Source organism: Danio rerio, chromosome 17 (genome assembly GCF_049306965.1).
Source record: "Danio rerio strain Tuebingen ecotype United States chromosome 17, GRCz12tu, whole genome shotgun sequence".
Taxonomy (NCBI): Eukaryota; Metazoa; Chordata; class Actinopteri; order Cypriniformes; family Danionidae; genus Danio; species Danio rerio.
Genome location: NC_133192.1, coordinates 50,965,001 through 50,989,097, shown reverse-complemented (window position 1 = coordinate 50,989,097; position 24,097 = coordinate 50,965,001). Strand labels below are relative to the sequence as shown.

Below are 24,097 nucleotides of genomic sequence, written 5' to 3'. Positions count from 1 at the left end.
GGGGCCAGAGAGATGTCAACATGTTTACGATATAACCAGCTAGCATTAGCATTCTGCGAAACTCAGGTTTAACACCATGCATTTTCCTCTAAACGATGCCCCTGTGCATTCTGAGTGTGCAGTGTGCCTTGAAAAATACCTGAACCGCACACAAAAGAGCCTAAGTGTTTTCTTAAGTTGTTAGGTCAATAAATTGCGCATTTAACAGTCATGATCACCCACATGGACAGGCGCATGCATGACTAAGTGTATAGCCAATCAAACGGAGTATTTGCGTGAGGGGAAAGCAGGTAGCAAAACATCAGCATGTGCTGACAGGACTATGTTTAAGGCATGTGTTTTTTGTGTGTGCTGGTTTGTTGACACGTCTCATCACTTTCTATTTTTCCCTCCAACACCTGTGGATTGCTGACATGTCTCTCATTCTTTATATAGTTTAGTATTTTTACCAAGATGGATGAACGGAACTGTTGTGATTGATTTATAAACTAGAACTCTGGCACGTTTTAGCTAGAGCTCAGCGCTAGATGAAATTTGAGCTTGGTGTGTATTAATACACCGTATTAATTCTATTCACAGGATAGTAATGTATAAGTGCTAAAAGCAGATTTCTGGATGGTATATTTGTAAACAACTTACAATCATGATTTTGACATGTTTGTCCTTGACATTTACCATATGTGAAAGGCATTTCATAATGACGTTGGTGTAAATATAGAAAATAACACAAGTGTCCTGTATTTGCAAACAAAACAATGAGCAATGCTTTGATGACATGACAGTTCAGGGGCCTCATGTATCAACGTTGCGTACGCACAAAAACTTTACGTACGCCAGGTTTTACACTCAGGTTTGGATTTACTAACAATAAATGAAACATGAGAATGTGCGTTGGTCTGCACCAACTTCATGTCTGGCATACGTGTATTTCTTGTGTGTGTTTGTTTTATTTCCATGGGCGACTACTAGAGGCAATTATGTTAAATTGCACTCTATAAAGTATAGCACCAACACATGTGAAAAACATTGCTATTAGTTTATAATTGATAAAATGGGTTAATTGACACAATATATATATATATATATATATATATATATATATATATATATATATATATATATATATATATATATATATATATATATACACACACACACACACACAAACACACACACACACACACATATATATATATATATATATTTATTTATATATATATATATATATATATATATATATATATATATATATATATATATATATATATATATATATATATATATATATATATGTATATTTTTTTACCAATTATGTGATTTAGAACATATAAAAGCATTTGCAAATGTATACAACCCTATGGCCCTATGGCAATGGAAATGTTGGCTTTATTAGAGGACATTGTCAATGGTCGAATCCAAAAGTAACGAATTTTTTGGGGATCACAGTGATTTTCTGGCCCACGATAATGACTGCTTATTAGCCATTTCAGATTTCCAAGGCGCTCTGTGCTGGGTCCAATTTAAAAAAAAAAAAAAGACAGTGAAGAGGCTCCAAGGTGGCAGGGTGCGCGATGGGTGGCTTCTTGGTGAGTGATGTATTTAAAGATATTATTCCATATAAGTTTTTTATTTTATTTTATTTCATTGAGCGTAATTATTTAATGGCATATCAGAAGACTACAAAACTGACCAAGAGCGCAGATACAATGATGCCCATTCTTGCAGGCGATCAGTTGTAGAGCGGGCGATTGGGCAGTTGAAATGCCCGTGGCGCTGCCTTGATAAGAGCAGAGGGGTGTTGCTATACCGCCCTAACAAAGTGTTCCTCTAACACATCTGTGTCTCCCACAGATACGGATACTACTCCAGACAGTAAAGTGTCATCCACAACTGAGGCAACTCTCTCCTCAAAGGGTGTTAGTTCGGCATTCCCTGTTCCCTCGCCGGTTCGGTCCACACTTTTTCTTTTTTAATTTACTCACAGTGCGATGTTCAGACCCCACTGCGTTAACCGCGTCAGCTAAACTCTCCCACTCATTTTTTTTTTCTTTTGTTATTAATTCCGTAGGACAAACTTGCAAATAACACCGCTTTTCTCCAATCTACCTCCAATTCATTTTCTGTGAAGTTTCTCTTTTTGCTTGCTTTTGGCATTGCTTTTTTGTTTGGTTTTGCCAAAGTGGAGTCATTACCATATTTATTAGGGGGAGGAGGCAGGGAGGGGTTTCGCGCTTATGCATGTTGCGGTCAGTTTCATGTTAATGTCAATGTACAAAGAGAATATGCGTGGGATTCCGCGGACGCATTGTTTCAAACATCATTTTTTTACAGCGTACGCACATTTACAGCTCTGTCCGTACACAATGTTTTAGTATTAATTCAATGCAAGTCTTTGTACATGAGGCCCTAGGTCATTTTCTTTTCTTTTTTTTTTAGGCCATATTCACACTGATACGTTTTCCTTTAAAAAGGCATACTTTTCTCTCCATTATTGCCTTCCGCCCACACAAAGATGGCCTCTTTTTGAAAACCGATACATTTGTAAACGCTGTTTTCGTGTTGCAGATTGGACTGTGAAAATGTTGGCTTTTAAAAACAATAATGCTATTTAGTCATGTTATGCAGTCATGTGACTATTTCAGCCAACATGGTGAATGACATTGTAAAGCAGATGTTTTGGAAGCTGTCCATTTTCACAGCTTTATTAAAGGTTAATGTCACATTCTGTTCATGATTCATATATTGCATGTTTTTAAAGGATATGGAGGGTTTCAGTGTTGGGCAGTAGCACCGCTACATGTGGCGCTACTAGCTTAAGTACATTTTTCAGTAGTGTGGGAGAAGTGTGGCGTTAGCGTCGCTACAGTACATTCTAAATCAAATAGCTTTTCAGTAGCGATGCTTATTATTGTAATTAAGAATTATTTTAAGGAAGTAGCGTGATGGCATCCACACAAGCTACATTTACCGATTGCGTATGATAAAGTAATGTCCGCCATTCCCGGAGCTGCGAAGCCAGTGTCTGGCTAATAAAAGTAAATTCATAGAATAGCAAGAATGGAGAATTCTTATTCTTCGTATTTTATGGTGGTTGAAAACACAAATCAATTAATCATTGGGCTGACACAAGAAACTTGTGAGAAAACTGAAAATAATTAATTCTGAAGCAGAAGCATACTTCGAAGTACATGTCTTAAAGTTAATTCTGATGCTGTGCTCTTGTTAGGGATGAATTGCTTTTTCATTTATTCACTGTTTGTTCTGCAAATGTGCACTTACATGAAACTAATAGTAGTTTAATGGAAATACAGTATTTAAAATCCTGTAGGGTTTTTGAACAATACTATAGGGAATTAATTTGCTGTGGTACTTGGTCACTAAGACAGAACTGACTTTGACTGAAGTTACTTCAATTTAAAAATGACAAAAAAAAAAAAAAAAAAAAAAGCTTTTATTTTTGCCATGTAGCTTTTAGCTTAGCTTGCTACATTTCCCAGGGGGAAGCTTTTAGTGAAGCTGCATTTTAGCTAGAGTGAGCTAACAACATTTTCCAAGTAGCTTGCCCAACAATGGAATGTTTAGTAGGAGCTGTTGTTCAGCGGCAGAGAGTTGTGACATTTTGACACAATGTTTCGAAGAGATGGAAAGTAAGGAAACGCCAGGCAGGGATGACACATGTAAAAGCTTCTTACTTCTGTGTGCATGCATGTACATGAGCAAAAGTGTTTTCAGTCATTTTAGTGTGAATGATTATTTTTTTCGGAAAGAGTTGAAACAAGTAGACAGAGTGTTTTTAGACAATTAAAATGTGGCTTAGTGTAGATCAGAGGTGTCAAACTAAGTTCCTGGAGGGCTGCAGCCCTGCGCAGTGTAGTTCCAACCCTACTCCAACACACTTATCTGTAGGTTTCAAACAAGCCTGAAGGACTTAATTAATTTGATCAGGTGCGTTTAATTAGGGTTAAGCTAAACTGTGCAGAGCTGTGGTCCTCCAGGAACTGAGTTTGACACCTGCGGTGTAGACGTAGCCTTAGACACTGTAAAAGTTATGCTGCTTGTGACTGTTGACACTATTTCCTAATTAACTGGTGAGACGCTTTTGTCAACATTTTAACTAAAAAATAATATATTGGTAACACTTTAGCATAGGGACTCACTATTACTCACTCCCTATTATCCTTTCCTGCCTATTTTTAAGATATTGGCTCTTTATTACTAATTAATTCATACATATTCTGCATGGTCTTATTCTACATACCTACATTAAACCGTAATAACTATTAATACGAAGCAAATTAGAAGTTTATTGAGCTAAAGGATACAGTCATTAGAAAGGAATTCACCTTAAAATTAAGTGTGACCAATATGTTTTATTCTCAGATATATATATATATATAGTAAGTAGATATGTAGCACATACCAAAAAAAACCCTTAATCTAATTAATAGATACACTCACCGTCCACTTTATTAGGTGCACCTGTGTCAACGCAAATTTCTAATCAGCCAATCACATGGCAGCAACTCAATGCATTTAGGCATGTAGACATGCGCTGCGTCCGAAACTGCCTACTACTCAGTAGGTACTGCATTTGAATTTAAACGTACTACTCGGCCGTCAGAAAAGTACGTTCTATACAGTATGAATGTGAAAAGTATGAATGGAATTCGGACGTACTACATCCGCCATTTTGTCATGGTCACGTGACCAACCTGCTTCAGTTGCGTCGCCTCACTTACATTCATGAATTCTCTCCCGGGGCATAATGGAATAGCGCAGCGTGCATGGGATGCGCACTTCAGAATCTCGACAGAAGTAGTAAGTCAACCGGGTACTTCTCGCCTACTGATTTTCGAATTCTATGAATTCGGACATACTACTCGGCTCGCATACTGATTTTAGCATACTATATAGTATGGAAGTATGCGGTGATTTAGGTGACTTTGAATGTGAAATGGTATGAATGTGAAAGTATTTCAGAAACTGCTGATCTACTGGGATTTTCTTGCATAACCATCTTTAGGGTTTACAGAGAATTGTATCCAGTGAGTGGCAGTTCTATGGGCGAGAATGCCTTGTTGATGCCAAAGGTCAGAGGAGAATGGCCAGACTAGTTTGAGCTGATAGAAAGGCACCATTAACTCAAAATAATCACCAGTTACAATTAAGGTATTCAGAAGAGCATCTCTGAAGTTAGAGTCAGAATTTGGCATCAACAATATAAAAGCACGAATCCATCCTGCCTTGTATCAGTGGATCAGGATGGTGGTGTTGGTTTAATGGTGTGGGGGATAATTTCTTGACACACTTTGGGCCGTTAGTACCAACTGAGCATTGTGCCGATACCACAGCCTACCTGAGTATTGTTGTTGACCATGTCCATCCCTTTATGACCACAGTGTACCCATCTTCTGATGGCTTTTTCTAGTAGGATAACGCACCATGTCATAAAGCGGAAATCATCTCAGACTGGTTTCTTGAACATGGCAATAAGTTCACTGTACTCAAATGGCCTCCACAATCACCAGATCTCAATCTAATAGAGCACCTTTAGGATGTGGTGGAATGGGAGATTTGCATCATGGATGTGCAGCCAACAAATCTGCAGCAACTGTGTGATGCTATCATGTCAATATGGACCAAAATCTCAGGTTTCATGTCCTGAAGGATTAAGGCGGTTTTGAAGGCAAAAGTACCAACCCGGTACTAGTAATGTGTACCTAATAAAGTGGCCGGTGAGTGTATACACTCAGAGATACAATATAGAGACAGGTTTAAAAGAAATCGACAAACCAATAGAATAAGAACATTTTTATTCACAAGAGAGAAAAAAAAAAAACAGTGTTATCCCAAGCTGCCATATAATACATTTATACAGAGGATCAGAAAATTCTTTACAAAATCAATAAAAGGTTAGAAAATATGATTTGATATGAAACATGACGCAACATACATTGTCAACTTTCATTCGAAAACAAATTTCGGTTTGGTGTTTATTCCATGTTCTTAAAGTATAGCGAATGCCAGCATAATCGTTACAAAATCCGAAAGATGATAAAGAATAAAGTCTAGAAAAAAATACAAATTTCATGCAGCATCTTGAAAAGGGGCCTGAGAGTGTGTTTATAAAGGTAAATAAATCCAAGAAAAGGTTTCTGTTTCCTTAGAGTAAATGTGGAATGAAAGCTAAAGGTCATTCGCAGCCTTTGATGGACAAGTAACAGGAAAGTCATTTTGGCAGCTACATGTTTTATGAAGGTGTATTTGACATCAGAGAAATGCAGGTGGTCTTTTACAGCAGTTATTAAACAACACACCGAGCGCTGAAAAATACAGATTTGACAGTCATGTGTACTAAATGCTTGCAGTTGCATTTGTTGAGGTTGTTGGATGCATAGGACTAAGGCTTGGATAAACATCCACAGTGTAGTCGGACCTACAATGCATCCGTACATGGATTTTTATGACAGTCTGCCGATCTTTAAGTCTATAAAAAGTGTGTATTAGCATCAGATGTGCCATTGAGCGGTCCACAGTGTTTAAAATCTCATCAGATAGTTTTATGGCTACTTTTAAGACGCTGTTGTCTGAACGAATATGGGAAAGAGTCCTTCCTGTACCGCACAAATGTCACCTCCACCCCTCTTTAATCACACCCACAGCTCTTTAATGCAGCACACGCTGTGTCCACAGAGAAAGGCTGAGTTAGACATGTCAGGTTACACTGATGAATGCCCTTTGCCAAAGTATCTATTTAAAGTAAACAAGAACAAGAGGACAATCTGCATTTTAATAGATTGCACCTCTCTAGCAACACGCTAGCATAACAATGACACCGACTTGCATTTATTAAAGTGATACGAACCATTAATGATGCTTGCGATTTTACATTCTTGGGAATTTGTTGTCATTCGTTATAATATACATTCATTGTGGCTTAGCAAATGTAGTACCAATTCAATTCAACACGATTCTCTGGGACCTAAACATGTTAAAGTTAGATATGCATTCATTTCAAGTCCAGTTTTGAGGAGAGAAGGCAACCAACCAAACACTTTTATGAAAACAGATTTGTGTCACATACAGTAGGCCTGCCCATTGCTGAGTGATACTGTGTTCTTCAAAAAGACAGATATTCGATTCGAAAGATAGAAAAAACACTCAGACAACACAGTACAAGTACAACATAAGGCTCAAAAGGTTTAATAACAATATGCTGACAGATGTGATAGTTTCGGAGGCAAAGGCGGAGTGTGGAAAGTCAGCTTATTGCTCTCCTTCCGCACCCAAAATGATATCTCACACTATAAATATGCTATACAATGCAATAAAATAAATCCAAAATATGGTTTGGCTTGGGTATGCTGGTCTTAGCACTAGCACCAGTAGAAAAAATAATGATTGACAGCAAATGTACAAAAGAGTCATATGAAAAAGGCACTTTGCGGTGTTGTTGAATAACTCTTCGGTAAGCAAGAATGATTCTTCTCTTTCCTTGGGTAAGGAACTGCGTCAAACGCATCAAAGCTCGTTGGCTTTCCATTCGAGTAAGTCTATTCCACGTTTGTTATGAGGCACTGCATATAACCAGAACAGTTTTCTCTTCTCCAGGAGACCACAAGTTCCTACTTCATGCAGATTTCAGTTTTCCATCCTATTAATAGGATTTCTCGGAATCGCTGGACCGGCTGCTACATTTCATTATCCTTCCTTTCAGACATCCAGGGTCCTGTCTTACTTCCATCTCTTTCTTGCACTCCATCGATCACCACATCTCGTTCTTAAACCTCCACCTCTCGCGGTCCTTCCTGCACGTCAGATGAAACCCGTATATCAAAGCAGGTCACCATCATGACGCGGGACTTGCATAGGTTGACACAGTATTCCAGATCAGCTGTAGCCTGCTCCAATGCCTCCAGGTACTCCTGCGACTCCTGATCCAAATCCTGATCCACCTCAACTGCAAAACAAACCAGAACATGGTTATTGTTGCGAAGAAAAGGAAAGTTGTCAGGTAAATCCAGTGTCGCCAAGCTAGCAAGATGGTAAATACTTACACTCTCCTGTCCACTTGCTGGGATCCATCATTAGTCTAGACTTGGTGTCGTCCAGCTCTTCTTTCAGAGTCTTATGCTTGGCTCTGAGATCTCTGATTTGCTGTTGTCGTTTCTCAAGAACCTTCATTTTCGTGCTAAAATACATCAGGCCCTGTGGACAAAAGATATATGTTTTGGTTTAAAAATGGACATTATGGTGACAACCTTTCTCTTCTCCGTTTGCACCAGACACTTTCTTATCAACACTCAATGTATTTGAAAATATACTACATATTTCTTATAAGTACTTCTTTTTATGAGCACTCCTTACTTCTTGGAATCATTGTGCAATACTGAGTGTGCTTGACACATCACTTCTACAACACATGCTCTCCTTCCCATTTGCTCCCTCTTTCCATGGGAAGAGATTGATAAAAAATTAATACTTAAACTACATCAAACGTAGCATTAATATACTGCTACTCTCTGATAGTTTAAAGTTCTTCTTTTATCCTCACTTGTTGCTTTGGATAATATATTATTCATGCCACAAATGTTTGATTGCAATTGACATTGACATTTGCTGCACAAAGGAACCATGGGATACATAACTACAACAATGATGTGATGTTTTCCAGGAATTGTAATGAAAGAATACAAGCTTCCTCGTGTTACAGTCTGCTTCACTTATACAATCGAGTTACATTCATGCCAATTATCCAGCACACCGTCTCAACAGCCTGAACTGACTGCTGAAACAAAGAATGTCACAATGGATACTAAGAAGAGGGTAAGTAATGCATGAATTACTATTATCCAGTAATACTATAATACCCCTGTGACTGGATAAACACCCCTATGCACTAATGCTATAGAAGGCATGTGACTCTTGGTAAGCCACTGTCCTTTGCAATACTATTTGGCTTTAAAATCTCTGATAGACAAATCGAGGATTATCTTCTTGAAACTATTTTTGAATGTCAAGCTTCTGATTCAATGATTGAAAAAAAAATACCATGTTCCATTTTCGATCTAATCTTTTTCAGCATAAAGAGGGTTAATGCCCTTAGCTATACATTATTTAAAATACTTTTTAAATAAAAAAAAAATTGCCAAAACCTTTGGTCAGTGTCTTGAGTTTGAATATGATACATGAATCATATTACTATTGATATTAAAGCTGATGTATACTTCTGCGTCAAGCGTATGCGTATGGTCTGCATAGCCTCTCAAAAAATGTAACTACATGTTGCAACGATGCATAGCGCAAGCATTGTGATTGGTTGGCTTGGTACCGGTGACAAGCGTGGGTGGTGCTGAGAACTGCGAGTTCGATGGAGCGAGTGTTTACAAGTGTCGAGTCCCATGAAGGAGCTCCAGATGGAAACTTTTGTTTTGCATTTACGTTTATGATTAAAGTTGTTTCTAAGTTTTAGCTACATGTTAGCTACCTAAGATGAAACTCGACACAGAGGAACATAAAAACCTACTGTCAGCTAGCGTTTCTAGTGTTATTGCAAAGCAACAGCACTTTAAGCCCCAATCCCAATTCTACCCTTTAGCCCTTCCCTTTACCCCTACCCAACGTTTTGCACATTTCTGTTAAGGGGTTGGGGTGTCCCAATTGTCTTTAGCTTGAAGGCGTAGGGCTATGGGCAAGGGGTAGATTAGCCCTTCGAACAAAGTTTTTTTCAGGACCACACTCAAAACCAAGGAGTAAGAAATTTTCACAGAATACACCATCTACGACAGCAGGATAATTGCACCCGGAAGTAAGGAGATCCACAAATTAGCATTTTTTTTCATTATTACGAATTTTTACAACAAACAAGCACATGTTTTAATATATTCAAAACCACATTTGTGTTTTACAGTCATGCTTTAAAAAAAAAAAAAAAAAAACTAAATTAATTAAAAAACGCTAAATTTCCCTATCTATAATCCATAAACATATCTCCGGTACAGCAGTCCCACAACATTCAGACACTCGATGATGCTCAAATACCCTGTCAGAAAAGTCTAGTGGCTGGGAATGACCTTTTACAAAGTCTGCTATAATGTTAATGTTGTTTTTTGTGTGTTTAAATAGATGAATATGGCCACTGTGTAAATGCACAGTTTAGTAACGATCTTATTGCAACATTAGATTGTTATGATAACATAATATATGCCTTCAGTGATATATTTAAGATAAATACCAAAAAATAATGCAACTGTAAAAATTAAAGTAGTTGCGATCGTCTGATCTCAAAGGAAGCAAGACATATGAAAATGTGTGCCGGTGTTGTAGTGCTGTCCCATTCATTAGGGGTAAATTTTAAAGCCCTTCGCATTTACACTCAGTTTTAAGGGCCAAGGGGATGGGGAAGGGGTAGGGGTATAAAAATAGAATCAGGATTGGGCCTAAATGTACAACTATGCGCAAGGCAGGCGTCGTGGGTCACGCCAATCACTCGATGCGGAAGTATAAATCAGCCTTCAGGTAAAGCAATTCTTATAGAAGCTAGTTCCGAGAAATATATTAGGCTGTGACATCTCTTACTTTGTCATTCATCAATTTATATTAAACATTTTCCTCTGTAAGATTGTATAAGCATATTTTCTTTGCCACGAAAAAATACTCAAATTTTGTTTAAAAGCACTGAACTAGATCTCATTGTACGAGCAATACCCAGACACTCATTCTAACCTCATCTGTCTTCTCTTGTCTTCTGCGCTGAAGCCGCTCCACGTCATCAATTTCATACACTTTGATCTCAAACGGCTCTTTCAATGGTCCGGACATAGGGGGAAGGTCCACCCACTGACCTGTGGTCCCAGTCTTCCCCAGAGATGAGGTGTCTGGTAAAGGAGCTGGGATGAGACGTCGCCTCTGGAGGCCTGGTTCATGGAGAGACATTGTAAAAATGTGAGATAAATAAAAGTTAAACTGTGTGCAGATACTATAAGCAGGGGTGCACATAAATGGTATGCAGTTTTGCATAGGGACATAGGCTCATAAATATTTTCATGCTTGTGGTTTAGAGAAAAAATACAAAATAAAGCTGGTCTCTGTGTGCACAGAAAGACTTGCAATAGCACCTGCGATTCAAACCCGAGTCCAAAGTTCAAATTGAAGGCTATGGGATGTGAGCCAAGCAATCGAGATAAATGTGAAGGCAGATGGATGCCAGACGGATTGCGGACGGTTCCGCATATAGAAATGTCAGACACAACAATATATGAAAGTTCATGGTAAGATTTCTAAGCTAGAAAACATATGACATATATACAGCATATATTTCAGATCAAGCAACATCTCTAGGTGCTCCTTTGAGAACCAGACCAAAGAAGTTATGAAGTTATAAGCACTGAACACAATTCAAAAGCAATCATAGAATCAACAGATTATTCATAAAAAAAAGCATAATACTTACCATTTGACCTCTTCTTGGGTACTTTGGAGCTTCTTGTGCGACCAGAGGAGGACATCCCACTCTCACTCATTGAGTCATGGGCTGAAGACGCACTGCCAGTAGCCTCACTGTCACGAATCATGCTTTCATATCCACTGCTCCCTCCACTGTGGTAGAACAGTGCAGTTCGTCCCATGGCAGGAGGCAGCTCTCCACTTAGGACACTACTGTTATCACTTCCATGTCCACTGCTGTAGCGCTGAGGTCTTCTGGGGGCTGTGATCTTACTATATGGAGATGGAAGAATGGGGATTGGGGTATGCTTGTCTTCATTGAGGGCCACTCCACTGTCATTGCCACTGTCAGAATCACCTGAACCCCTTGTTTGTTTAGTGGAAGGATTGGCTAATGCCAACTCACTGACACGACTGTTTGCAGCCCGCATTGCTTGCTTGGTACCCATTATAGTTCCTCTTGTGGATTTGCCAGTGCCTCCTGCTGCTGCTACTGATGATGCTGCTGCTGCTGCTCGAGGTAATGCAGTCTTTCCTGAAGGTGGAAGGTTGGCATTCCTTGTTGTAGGTGCTGCAAGAGACTTGGTGGAGGAGCTCAAAGCTTTTGAGTTGCTTGCAGATAAGGTACGAGCTTTGTTTGCATTAACAGGTACTGATCTTGCATTAAGACTACCTTTGACCATCCCACTTTTTAAAGAGGCTACTTGGTTTACACAAGAAGGTGAAGAGGTAGTAGTTGGTGAAGAGGTGGCAACAGGTGACCCAAATCTACTAATAGACTTGCTTGACTTGCTATTGAGACTAGCACCACTATTCTCCCGACTAAGGGCAGGTTTAGAACCCAACGATGACAAACTGTCACATCTTTCTAGAGATATCTGGCTCCCATGAAGCTGTCCTGTATCACCTCTAGCTCCTCGAGCTTTGAGACTGGAAGTTGTTTTCATCAAACTATGTTCTAACTTTAAGTTAGACGCCCGTAAACTATTTGAATCACCTCTAGAGGAAACTTCAATATCTAACTCTAAACCTGCAGCCCTTGGTGCTAAAGACTTTCCTGCATCATAAGCAGACTTTAAGGCACTTGAGGGAAACAGGATTCGATTTTTTTGATCCAAACTGGATTTGCGAACTGGAGGAAGAGGTGGTGAGACGTTGCCAGGTTTTGACATAGTCTCTTCCTGCTTATTAGCTTTTCCACTTTTTCCTAAAGAGGAGAATTTCAAACTACCCATCGAGGAAACAATTTCTTGAGCAAGCTTGACATCAATTGATGAATGGATAACTGGGACTGTCCCTAATGTTGTTGCACCTCGTCTGAGTTGCGGCATCTTGCTTGGGGGCTCAATTTTCCGACTGTTGCAAGATTTTTCACATCCATCCACCACCCTTTGGGATGAGTTTGGTCCGAGTGTTTTAGGGATTCGAGGTATGCTGTTGCTGCTTGTACCTGCTTTTCTTGCAGGAATTCCACTCATTCCATTTTTAACCAGTCTGGAGGATGAACCTGAATTAGAGATTATAGAGGTGTCCATCAAACTTTCTCCTCTGTGCCATGGATCTGGTATGCAGTCTTGCCTAAGAGGTTCACGTCTCCAGTTGCTACTGGAGCTGCTTCCACTTATACTGCTACTCTGGGCTATGGATGAGGTAGGTTTAATTTTCCTGGAAAGACCAAACTGGACAGCTTGAGAATCTTGAAAAGACTGGGTATCAGATATATGAATGGTATTTGCTTTTTCTAGTTTTGGGAAATTTTTTACAGTCAACTGTGGGGCTTCTGGAGAGGATGGGCACTTGTTTAGAGAGAGCTTGCTTGATATAGCACTATCACTCTCTAAATCTGAGAAGCTACAGCCACTGTCATTTAAAGAGTTTTTGGGTTCCTTTTGTGTACTGCTTTGGAACATATTTAGAGAATCAAAGTAGAAATTGCTGTCTGGGCCAGTATTAGTACCTTGAGGGAGAAAGACATCTGCTGATTGGGCACCATCACTCTCCAGAGTGCAGACGCTTACCTCACTGAGCCATGAAGTGATAGAAGACCCACGGCTACCCAGTGAAGCAAATGTTTTCTCCTGTAAGGGTGCCCCTATTTTAACATTTGCCTCTGAGTTACCAACACTGCACGTATAAGCATCAAATTCATCATTGATACTGCTAATAATGCTTACTGGTCGAGATCCTGAAGCAAGGGCCTGTAATGAGCAATCACTATTAAAACTCACAATGCTGGAGGGCCTCCCACTGTCCACAATGCTGCCAATTGATAACTCTTCCACAAGAGTGAATACAAGCTCATCTTCACCATTTAGTTCCACTGGCTGTTTAAGGGTTACAGTTGTCCTCAATATGTCCTTCTCCATGCACCTCTCTCTAAGATTGGACCTCATTTCCCCAGGAGTCCTGGGATTAAGGTGATGGACCTTGACAGCTGAGTTGCCAATTGAGTCACCTCTTTTTTGATGGCTCATCCCAATTGGGGGTACCCTTGTGGCTGACTTTTCTTCAGTTTCACTACCAACCGTGACATAGTCTCTTTGTTGTGGTGGTGGGGGAGCAGGCTTGGGAAGCTTTTTATTGAAAAAAACCTTTTCCCTAACCACAGGCTCTGAATTTTGGGATATTATTGTTTTACTTTGTTTTCCTGTAGTGCATAGAGATCCACTCTCTGACATTTGCACCTTTTCACCATCTGCACTTGTCCTACATACATTCTCACACATGTCTCTGAGATCTTTGTCTGATGCGGCACTTTGCAGTTTGGAATGTTCTAATTTGGATTTGTGTTTTGGACTGCTGGGAAGTTTACTGGTTACAGAAATAGACTTTTTGGATATGCTGTCCTGTGTTGATGAAAGCACTTTGGTAGGAGTCTTGGGAGAAACCGAAATGCAACTTGAGCCTTCTTTCAACTTGTTTGCACTATGGTCCATTTTCGAGCTTCCAGAATTTTCTCCAGATTCCACAACAAAGGCTGTAGGTTCCTCACTACCATCGATACATTCCAGCCGCTCTTGAAGTTCTGCAAAGGTGTTACACTTGAAGTGATCGCGGTCAACTGGTCCATCCTTTCCTCGTTGCTTACGGTTAAGAGAGGGGATAATGGGAACAAAGGCTGGGGGTCCTTCGTTGTCGCTGAGTTCTCGATCAGAGATGGCGGCACCACCAGGGCCAACATAAATTACAGTGTCACACGACTGCTCGCTGCTTGAAGAATAGTCAGGATCACTGAGAAATGATGGTAGATCTGGGTCAAGGGCCACAGTCCGTGGATGGAAGGGTCGCAAATGTGGTGGTCGACGAATTCTTCCTTCATCACAGGAACTCTCCCCTCCAGAAGAACTGGATGCATACTAAACAACAGCAAAACAACATTTAAAAACTAACTCTGGGACTCTTATCAGACACATTAACTGTACTCTTTGGGCAAATATTTCATAAAGCCTAACATAACATTACAAATTGCCAAATTATAAGGTGTTTTCAATAACTCGTAAGCAATTCACCATGTGTCCTTTTTTAAGACAATTTAAAACTTAATCATTATTTCTTTCAAAGTATTTCTGTTCTCAGCTAATTACGTTTGAATCTGGCCCTCCAATAAACAGTTATCATTTCATGTGTGTTCTTGAATCTAGCCAGTTAAAACTGTACCTTTGATTTCTTTTTCCTCATACGGTGGATTCTGGAGGCCAGCTGAATGGTGGTAAGGGACTCTGCATAATTGGCAGGGGAGTCAGAGATGTGGGCAATCATTGTTGTCCTGCAGTTGATGTTCCCCAGAGAGTCTCGCAGTAACATTGTGAGCTTGCTATCCCTGGAAAAAAATACATTTTCAATGTCAGCATAAACACAGGCTGATAGATTGTCAGCAGAAAGTGAGGTGTTTACTCAAATGCGGTGGGAGTCTGGCAGTTAACTGTTCTCTAAAAGTGCAGAACCATCGAAAGGTTCACTGTACACCCCTGCCTTGATATTAATCACAATGGCTACAGAAATTGCAATTCTGCTAAATGTGCATAGCTTGTGAAATTGAGAGCAATCGCGCATATGTAGTCTTGACTAGATATGATTTTTTTTTCAGTTTTCTTTAAAAGAGATGCATAATCTATGAGCTCATCATCCATGAGCTCAGCAAAATACAGATAAACAGCAGTGCATCAGTCAAGCAATAAACCTGTCAACAGAAAAATCACAAGTACAAGCTTGTTGTTGGCATCTTTGATTATCTTTTCAAATGCTTCAGTATTACATCTATTGAAGCACAACAGATCTCAGCCTTATCTTACATATCAAATTGGCATGCACATTCTGCAACTTTCTTTGCAGTATTACACTTTATTCTACACTGCCTACCGGTAGACATAGTACTACTACATTCTCAGAAGTAAAGGTACATAAGCTGTCGTTGGGGTATCTTCTCAAAAGGAACACATTTGGACGTAAAAGGTCCTTATTAATACCTCAAGGGTACATATTAGTACCTAAAAAGTACAAAAGTGTTCCTCTTACATTTTTAGCTACTTGTATATGCTTTTAAGGTAACAATATGGACCCTTTAAGCACAAATGTGTACCTTTTGAAAAGGTACTACCCCAGTGACAGCTTGCGTACCTTTATTACTGAGTGTTCATGCTAACACCACATCTACACACTTTGAACAACAGGACCCATTTTCTTACATGATTTACAATTTCTTACCTGTATGGAACATGTTTTGCACCATTGGCCAAAGCCAGGATGACGTTTCCTAACGCGGTTAGAGACAAACACAGACCTCCACCTGCATCCCTGCTTTTACAGAGCACCTTCTCACAGCTACCCAAGTCAATCAGATGCAGTCTGCTTCTACCACCAGACACTAGAGAAAGAAAAAAGCGAGAGATAAAATGAGAGGTGGTCTCTGGGGTCCCACGCCACAACTGGCACCAATTTACTGTCATTAGACAACTGAAATTCCAGCTCAGTTTCACATGTGCTCTGCTTTGATCTAGCAATTTACATTCATTAATAGTCATGCTGACACCACTTGTATATGTCACTATACACAAACTATTAGTAAAACATAAACATTTAAAGTCAATCATTTAAAAAAATAAATGACGATTAGTTAATTCCCAAAATTTGTTGCAAATAAACTACTTACATTATAGAGTTCCAAAGTTTTTTATTTGCAGACTTGACCAGATTTGAGTGGAAATTGTCTCATTCGGGTAAAAATACATCCAGCTTAGCCCTTGAATTCAGAGATACAAATTTACGGCCAGTCCCAATCATTACTGATACCACTGACAGTTTAAGATGCTGCCGGCACAGTTATACCACGCTGATGACCCTCCCACACTGAGGTAGTGTCGGGCAGAGTGAGGAGTGGCAAATGCAGACATATTAATAAACACCCCAAGAGAAGACTGGCGGCTGACAAGACTGTGTGTGATTTATTCATGAGTAAGTTACGCAGCTCGCTATGACTCAAAAACGGAACAAGCCGGCGTAGTTAAACACCTACATTCATACTACACTCAATGTGAGGCATAAATACACACGTGAGTCTCAGTGATGTGCTGACTACTCTTTTTTTTTCTTGTCCTTTGGGTATGAAACATTGTTTATGTAAATGTGGAGTGGCAAAAGGCACTAATGCATACCAATCCCAATGATTATGTCTGGCAAATGACGATGAATATGCAATGTAAAATGATTAAACATCTTCAATTTATTATTACGTAATTTAGAATATTGTAATTTAGTAACTTGTTCCACATTTATATGGGATTTATTTATTTATATATTTATTTATTTATTTATTTAATTTTTATCCATTCATTCATTTACTTTTCGGCTTAGTCCCTCATCATATTCATCAGGGCTTGCCACATTGGAATTAAACGGCAACTTATCCAGCACATGTTTAATTACTCATACACTCTCATTCACGCACATACACTACGGACAATTTTAGCTTACCTAATTCACCTATACCATATGTCTTTGGACTTGAGGGGGAAACCAGAGCACCCATAGGAAACCCACGCGAACACAGGAAGAACATGAAATGCCAACTGACCCAGCCTTATTTTAATTTATTTTATTTGTATTTTTATACAATTTAATTTATTTATTTATTTATTTATTTATTTATTTATTTATTTATTTATTTATTTATTTATTTATTTATTTATTTATTTATTTATTTATTTATTATTTTATTTTATAATTATTCATAATTTTCTATACTATTTGTTATATATATATATATATATATATATATATATATATATATATATATATATATATATATATATATATATATATATATTTACATAACATTTATTTTATACTATTTTTAATATTTATTAATTAAATTAAATATTTTTTTTTTATTCTTGATGTAAGGCGACAGCACTACTTACTGCGCCACCACGTTGCCCTTATTTTATTTTATTTTATTTTATTTTATTTTATTTTATTTTATTTTATTTTATTTTATTTTATGAATTAAATAAAAATGTTTATTTATTTTTTTTTTATAATTTAATTTAAATTAATAAAATATATTTTTTAATTATTTTATATAATTATTTTATATAATTTTTGTTTTATTTATTTAATTTATTTTAATTTATTACATTTCATTATTTAATTTTACTTTATTATTTTTTATTATTTTTTTAAAAAAAGACTTCTATTATTACTAATGCTTGACTGGCATTCTAAATCTTTAATAATATAAAAAGTAATCGTTCATTTAATTTTTTTTTTTTTTTTTTCTGACTTAATAAAATATGCTTCTTGAAACACTATAGTAAATGATGCTTTATGACAACCATACAAACCAAATAGACATGATTTCATCGAAAGTTGAGAGTTTAACTTGTATGGAAAATCATATTTTGAGTGAACAAAATTGTCACTTCCTGCAAAACTATAGCATAAAGTTTGAACTTTTTTTAAAATGGGGATAACTGCAACTGATGCAGCTTGTGTCTTTTTTTTGGCAGATGTTTGGAAATGGGATCATGTGATAGTTAAGGGCTTATGTAACCAAAGCATTTCCATGATGGACATTCAGAATTATTACAACAACATTTGAGATAGTGTACATTGGACTGGTGGTTAGAAGAATTTTCACATGACATGATCAATGAGAGAGCTTTTTAATGCCCGTTTTCAGATTTACCTTGCCAAATCTATGAAATTTTTTTAAGATATCCCAAAATGTTCATAAAAACATGTGGATGGTAACATACTGATTACTAAAAATAACAAATGCTATGTATACAGTATATACCAGAATAAAACACAAGATCTTCATTCATGGTGGAATCACAATCATTTTACTTCACGCAAAATCATAAAAAAGGACACATTATGTTATTACACATGAAATGTTAGACCTTTAAGTACTATTATTACATTTGTGAATAGCAGTAACCTACCCCTTTTATTTTGTCTGCTTTCTGTTGCCGCTTTTAATATCGGTAGGTTTGATGAAGCCATTAAAAGACACCTCCATTATTATACATTGACCAACACTGTATTTACCTATGCAAATTAGCACTGTGATGGCAAAGTGACAGGATCCTCTATACCACAATTAGAGCTGTTAGCTGCTCATGAATTATTACCATCTCTTAAAATCCCCATTAAAGTTTAATGAAGTGGTCAAAGCAGACATGATTGATTCCCCTCCTACCATGATGGAGCGAGAGGCAAATTGAAGGGGTTCTGGTAACTCTCTGATTTGGCCTGTAATATCACAGCTATTAGATTAATAAGCTTGAGATGTGTTTTGCATTCCACTGGAAAAATGCGGAGGAGGAGGAGGAGACGGAATTAGACTAGACTGAGTATAATCGATTTAGTACATTCACAGTCTTCATCAACATAGCAGTATTGAACACACAACACTTACTTCCACCCTTGCCGCTTTTTTCCATGCGATACTGGTAGATGTGTAAGGTGAACAGCATGTGTGAATTGCGACGATCTTCTTCATCAGCATCCGGATGGTTGGTGCTACGGGCAGCGATGGCGGCGTCGAGAAAGAGTGCGGCCTTCTCTGCAGTGGGAGCCCTTAATTCACACTGGTTCTGGAGCTATAAGATGGAAACAATGTTTAAGTGTATGTCTCTTATGTCATGGGGACAAAATGCCTCTGGTAAAAGCAATCATTCTTGCCCTCCCTCATGAGGACATTTTTTGCAAAGGAAGGAAAACAGCTTATAAACCATATAGCATGTATTTTAGAATGTAAAAAATGTTGATTTTCTATGAAGGTTCTGTTAAAGTGTAGAATTTAGGAGAGGGGATGAAGTATACAGTATTTACAGTATACAATCATGAAAGTAAGTAATGATTCTCAGTTATAATCATGAAATTAGGTAGAAATTGGGGGTTGGGGGGTCGGGGGTTAAACAAGTATTGAACATATCATGATTTTTCCTGGAAAATACATTTCTAAAGGAGCTGTTGACAAGAAATTGACCCAGATTTGGGTAAAACAATGATGTGGTCTCATCTGTGAACTGTGACTTTTAGTTCTTATTTGGATTCAGATCAGGTGGTCGGGTTGGGCCATTTTATTAGCTTTATATTCTTTTTCTAACACCAATAGAAAGTTTCATTTAATGAAATTAAATGAACTTAAATGAACTTAAATAAAAACATGAAGGAACTGCTATTTTAATTTTGATATTAACAACTTAACAGACAGCAGAAATGTTGAGGCGTTGTGCTGCATATATGAGCGTCATCTTCACTGTATGCATATTTATAACAAAAGGAAGCCTATAATGTCATTAGAATCATTCTCTCACTGAAATGTCCACAACGGTTTCATCTTCATCACAAGTCGCATGCTGTGTTCATCCAATCAATTACACTGACTCTACAAATATGCAAATAAATATGCTGTCATGTTTCAATAGCTTACAGTGTAAAATATCATGTATGACAATGTACAGTATGTCAGGGTCTATTTACCCTGGATGTATTATAAACAGTATGAAACATCGAGTGGGATAACCAAGTTATCATACCAAATGTAAATTTAGGCATTCACGGGAGTAGATATGTGGTATTTTGAGTAAACTTCTAGAGGGAGCTTAAGATAGGAGATGTATGTGAGTGAGGCAAAACGAAAGTAAAAAAGAAATGAGGTAAAAAAAAGAGAATAAAAAGACATCATGGATTTTCAGATACAGTGTGTATTTGTTTGATTTTCTGACACTCATTAAGATTAAATACAGTCAACACAGACAAGCCCATAGAGGCAAATTTCAATGAATATGCCACAGCCACAAATGCGTCGTCCATGCAAGTTTACAAAGTGAAGAACTCATGAAAAACATCCCACAAGTAATGAGCGAGTAATTGGGTGTGAACTGAGCATTGCATTTTAGGATTTAGGCCCTGTTTACACTAATGCGTTTTAGTTTGAAAACGCAAACGTTTTGCTACGGTTACGCCATCCGTCCACACTACGCCGGAGTTTTCGAGCGCCGAAAACGGAGCGTTTTGAAAACGCTGAAGAGGCCGTTTTCATCCTAAAAGGCTGCTTCTCCGTCTCAGTGTGGATGGGGGAAAACGGAGACATCTGAAAACGAAGGCGGGGCTGCAGACATTCGCCTCTATGATTGGGGCTTTTTCCTCAATATTAAGTAACCTACAAAAAGTTAAAGTTCTGCATCCTCTTCTTGTAAGTTCAAACTAAGCAAGTTTAATATGGAAAACAGACTCCCGAGAACATGTCGGGTAAATTTTCAAAGGAAACAGTGTACTGTACAACCGTATTCACATCATCCTGGCTACATTGTTTCACTTTCTTAACAATAAAATAAAAACATAAAGGAAATGCTATTTTAATTTTGATATTAACAACTTAACAGACAGCAGAAATGTTGAGGCGTCGTGCTGCATATATGAGCGTCATCTTCACTGTATGCATATTTATAACAAAAGGAAGCCTATAACATTACTGCCTCCTTTCAATTTCATTGAAAATACAAAACCCTCTCTGATCAGAAACGCTGGGTAAAACTCTGGTCTGGACGCGGATCGTTTTCATTCTAAAACACCGTTTTAAAACTAAAACGCACTAGTGTAAACGGGGCCTTAGAGTGGACCAGGGTTAAAGTAAGTGTGAAAAACCCTTATAACTGCATAAACCAATAGATGAAATTTTTAAATGTCTGATGCAGTAGCAAAACAATCATCCTAGTGAGTCTTGTGTGTTATCTCCAGTTGGAGTTCACAAAGAAGGAGGTCGAGATAACTGAGCCTCTTAACACAGTTCTAGGCAATTAAATCAAATCTCTGGGGCAATCAGAGAAACAAATACACCCATATAGAGAGTAGGATTACTGATGAGAGTGAGGGATGGATAAAAAGGGCAGAGGGTGAGGCGTCTGCCTCTGAAAAGAGCCTGATGGAACATGCATTCAGCATATTTATAGTCTTCTTGGAGCAAACAAGCAATTAGTCTGAATGGAATGGGCCACTGTTGTATTTATGGTATTAGATTATATTACTTAAGCTAAAATATCTTCAGTGTGACAAATTACTAAGTAGTACAATATTTTTTTTCAATTTACGCTTATGTTTTTAGTTTAGTTTAGTTTAGTTTAGTTTAGTTTAGTTTAGTTTAGTTTAGTTTAGTTTAGTTTAGTTTAGTTTAGTTTAGTTTAGTTTCGGTCTTTTACCTATGAAAATGTAATTCTGCAAAAACACTAAAGACCCCTTTGCTGTTGAAAATGCTGGTGTTCCACTTTAGAATAAATAGACTGAAATGAAGGCGTGGCTATCCAGAGTCACTCTCTGACTGATCTTCTGGACTATTATGTATCATTCCCAGATTCGTATCACCGTTACACAAGTGGCAGACTGCACGTATAGATGCCCATACAAAATATGTACATGCACAGTGAGCATTACTGGTCGCAAATCATGCACTTTTAGGCCCTGATCACACTGAATAAAGTTTTTGTGTTGAGAGGCACATCTTTTGAATGGTTTTCTAATGACGCAAGCATTTTGCATGGTACTTTTGCACCATGCATACTTCGCATGTTTTGCGTTATGCGTTATGTGCCCACAGTTAACAAAAAGTCATCTCTCAGAATTAAAAAGCCAGTCACGTCTTTTTCATTCTCCAATCAAATGAAAGCAGAGGCAGGGTTTCCATTGAGGTGCTAGCAGTGTTTGTGTTGTCAAGATGACTACAGAGACTACATGGAGGAAAGACTTGTGGTCACTGTTTTGATTTATCCGAAGCTGTATGACTTCATAAATCATGAATATCATAATATTGTTTAATATATTACAACTATAATAATTCAACAGCAGCACTCATGCACAATACACAGCTGATTCAGTTGTTGTCTAGCGACATGTTGACTTGTTAACAAAAAAGGCAGTGCAGTGCACCTCGCATTTACAGAAAAAACTTGTGTTTTTTTTTTTTTTTTTTTTTAATACACTGGTGTTTTGTGTGTTGGTGTGCACAATCCAACACAATCTCACAGCAATTCGTAACTTTTTCATTTAGTGGCTAATTCGTACAAATTCGTACGATCTATTTCATACATTTTAGTACGATTTGCGTATCCCCCAATGACGGTTGGGTTTAGGGGTGGGGTTAGGTGCCACGCCTCCTTTTTAAAATCGTACATTTCCTTACGACTGAACTCGTACGAATTCGTACGAATTAGCCACTAAACTGCCAAAGCGTAAAATACTTACGTTTTCTCGTGAGATCAGGCTGGCACAATCACATTGGCACTCTTTGTTTAGTCATGAGCAGTTAAATGTCAGCAAAAAGCAAGAGCAAAAAGTGTCTTGTTGTGCAAAGGCCTTAAATTAAACAGGCCTGTTTTAAAACAAAGTGCCCTAGTGGAAGCACAGCCTAAAAACTCCTGTTGATTCAACTCAATTTTTGGTAATATATGTACAACACTTGGGTTACCCAACTATTGGGTTTGTGCAAATTTGACCAAATAATTGTCTTTTTTTCAGAAGCGGGTTCCTTCAGGATAATAGTAAAGCTCTTAACTGCAGTGCTCACTGACCACCTGTGAGTAAATGACTCTTTAACACCAGTGTAAAGACTAAAGAAAGGGAAGAATGCCTACAGTCCCACTCCCCAGATTTGAACTTCACAGGCCTCTAGGCAGCCTTTGATGTGCTGCTTCATATGGACCCCCAAAAAAACAACATCTGATGCCAACACCTGGCAGCGCTTTTAACTACCCTCCATCTACCCCCAAACTCTACCTACCCCCTCCTGAATTTTACCCCCATCCAATGGAAGGTAAGAGGGGGGAGGGTGTAACTGAGCAGCAGCTCACCCAGATGGATCCTGATGGAGCACTGAGTAAAACAGGAACCACCACAACATCTGGCCTTTAATTTTAGATTTAGTGATTAAACTCAACTAAAAGTATTCTGCTAAAGATTCCACTATGAAATGAGGTGTACTTGAAAACTAAATGAACTATTATATGAAATTTATATAATATAATATAATATAATATAATATAATATAATATAATATAATATAATATAATATAATATAATATAATATAATATAATATAATATAATATAATAAATACAATAAAAAAGTAATAAAAAGTAATATAATTATTTACT

The 24,097-nt window shown here is 37.8% G+C and overlaps 1 protein-coding gene across 4 annotated transcripts in view; it reads right to left on the bottom strand.

Moving 5' to 3' along the window:
- Nucleotides 1–5,796: 5,796 nt before the first annotated feature.
- kif26ab (kinesin family member 26Ab) overlaps nucleotides 5,797–24,097 on the bottom strand; it is a 174,335-nt gene continuing 156,034 nt past the window's right edge. For all 4 annotated transcript variants that reach the window (XM_005158960.5, XM_005158961.6, XM_005158962.5 and 1 more), the window contains 7 exons: nucleotides 19,364–19,547; nucleotides 16,150–16,309; nucleotides 15,103–15,265; nucleotides 11,453–14,801; nucleotides 10,726–10,916; nucleotides 8,058–8,208; nucleotides 5,797–7,960 (listed from right to left, as the gene is read on the bottom strand). In XM_005158960.5, coding sequence (XP_005159017.1) covers nucleotides 7,782–7,960; nucleotides 8,058–8,208; nucleotides 10,726–10,916; nucleotides 11,453–14,801; nucleotides 15,103–15,265; nucleotides 16,150–16,309; nucleotides 19,364–19,547 — 4,377 coding nt within the window. In that variant the 3' untranslated portion in view covers nucleotides 5,797–7,781. The remainder of the gene's footprint in view (nucleotides 7,961–8,057; nucleotides 8,209–10,725; nucleotides 10,917–11,452; nucleotides 14,802–15,102; nucleotides 15,266–16,149; nucleotides 16,310–19,363; nucleotides 19,548–24,097) is intronic.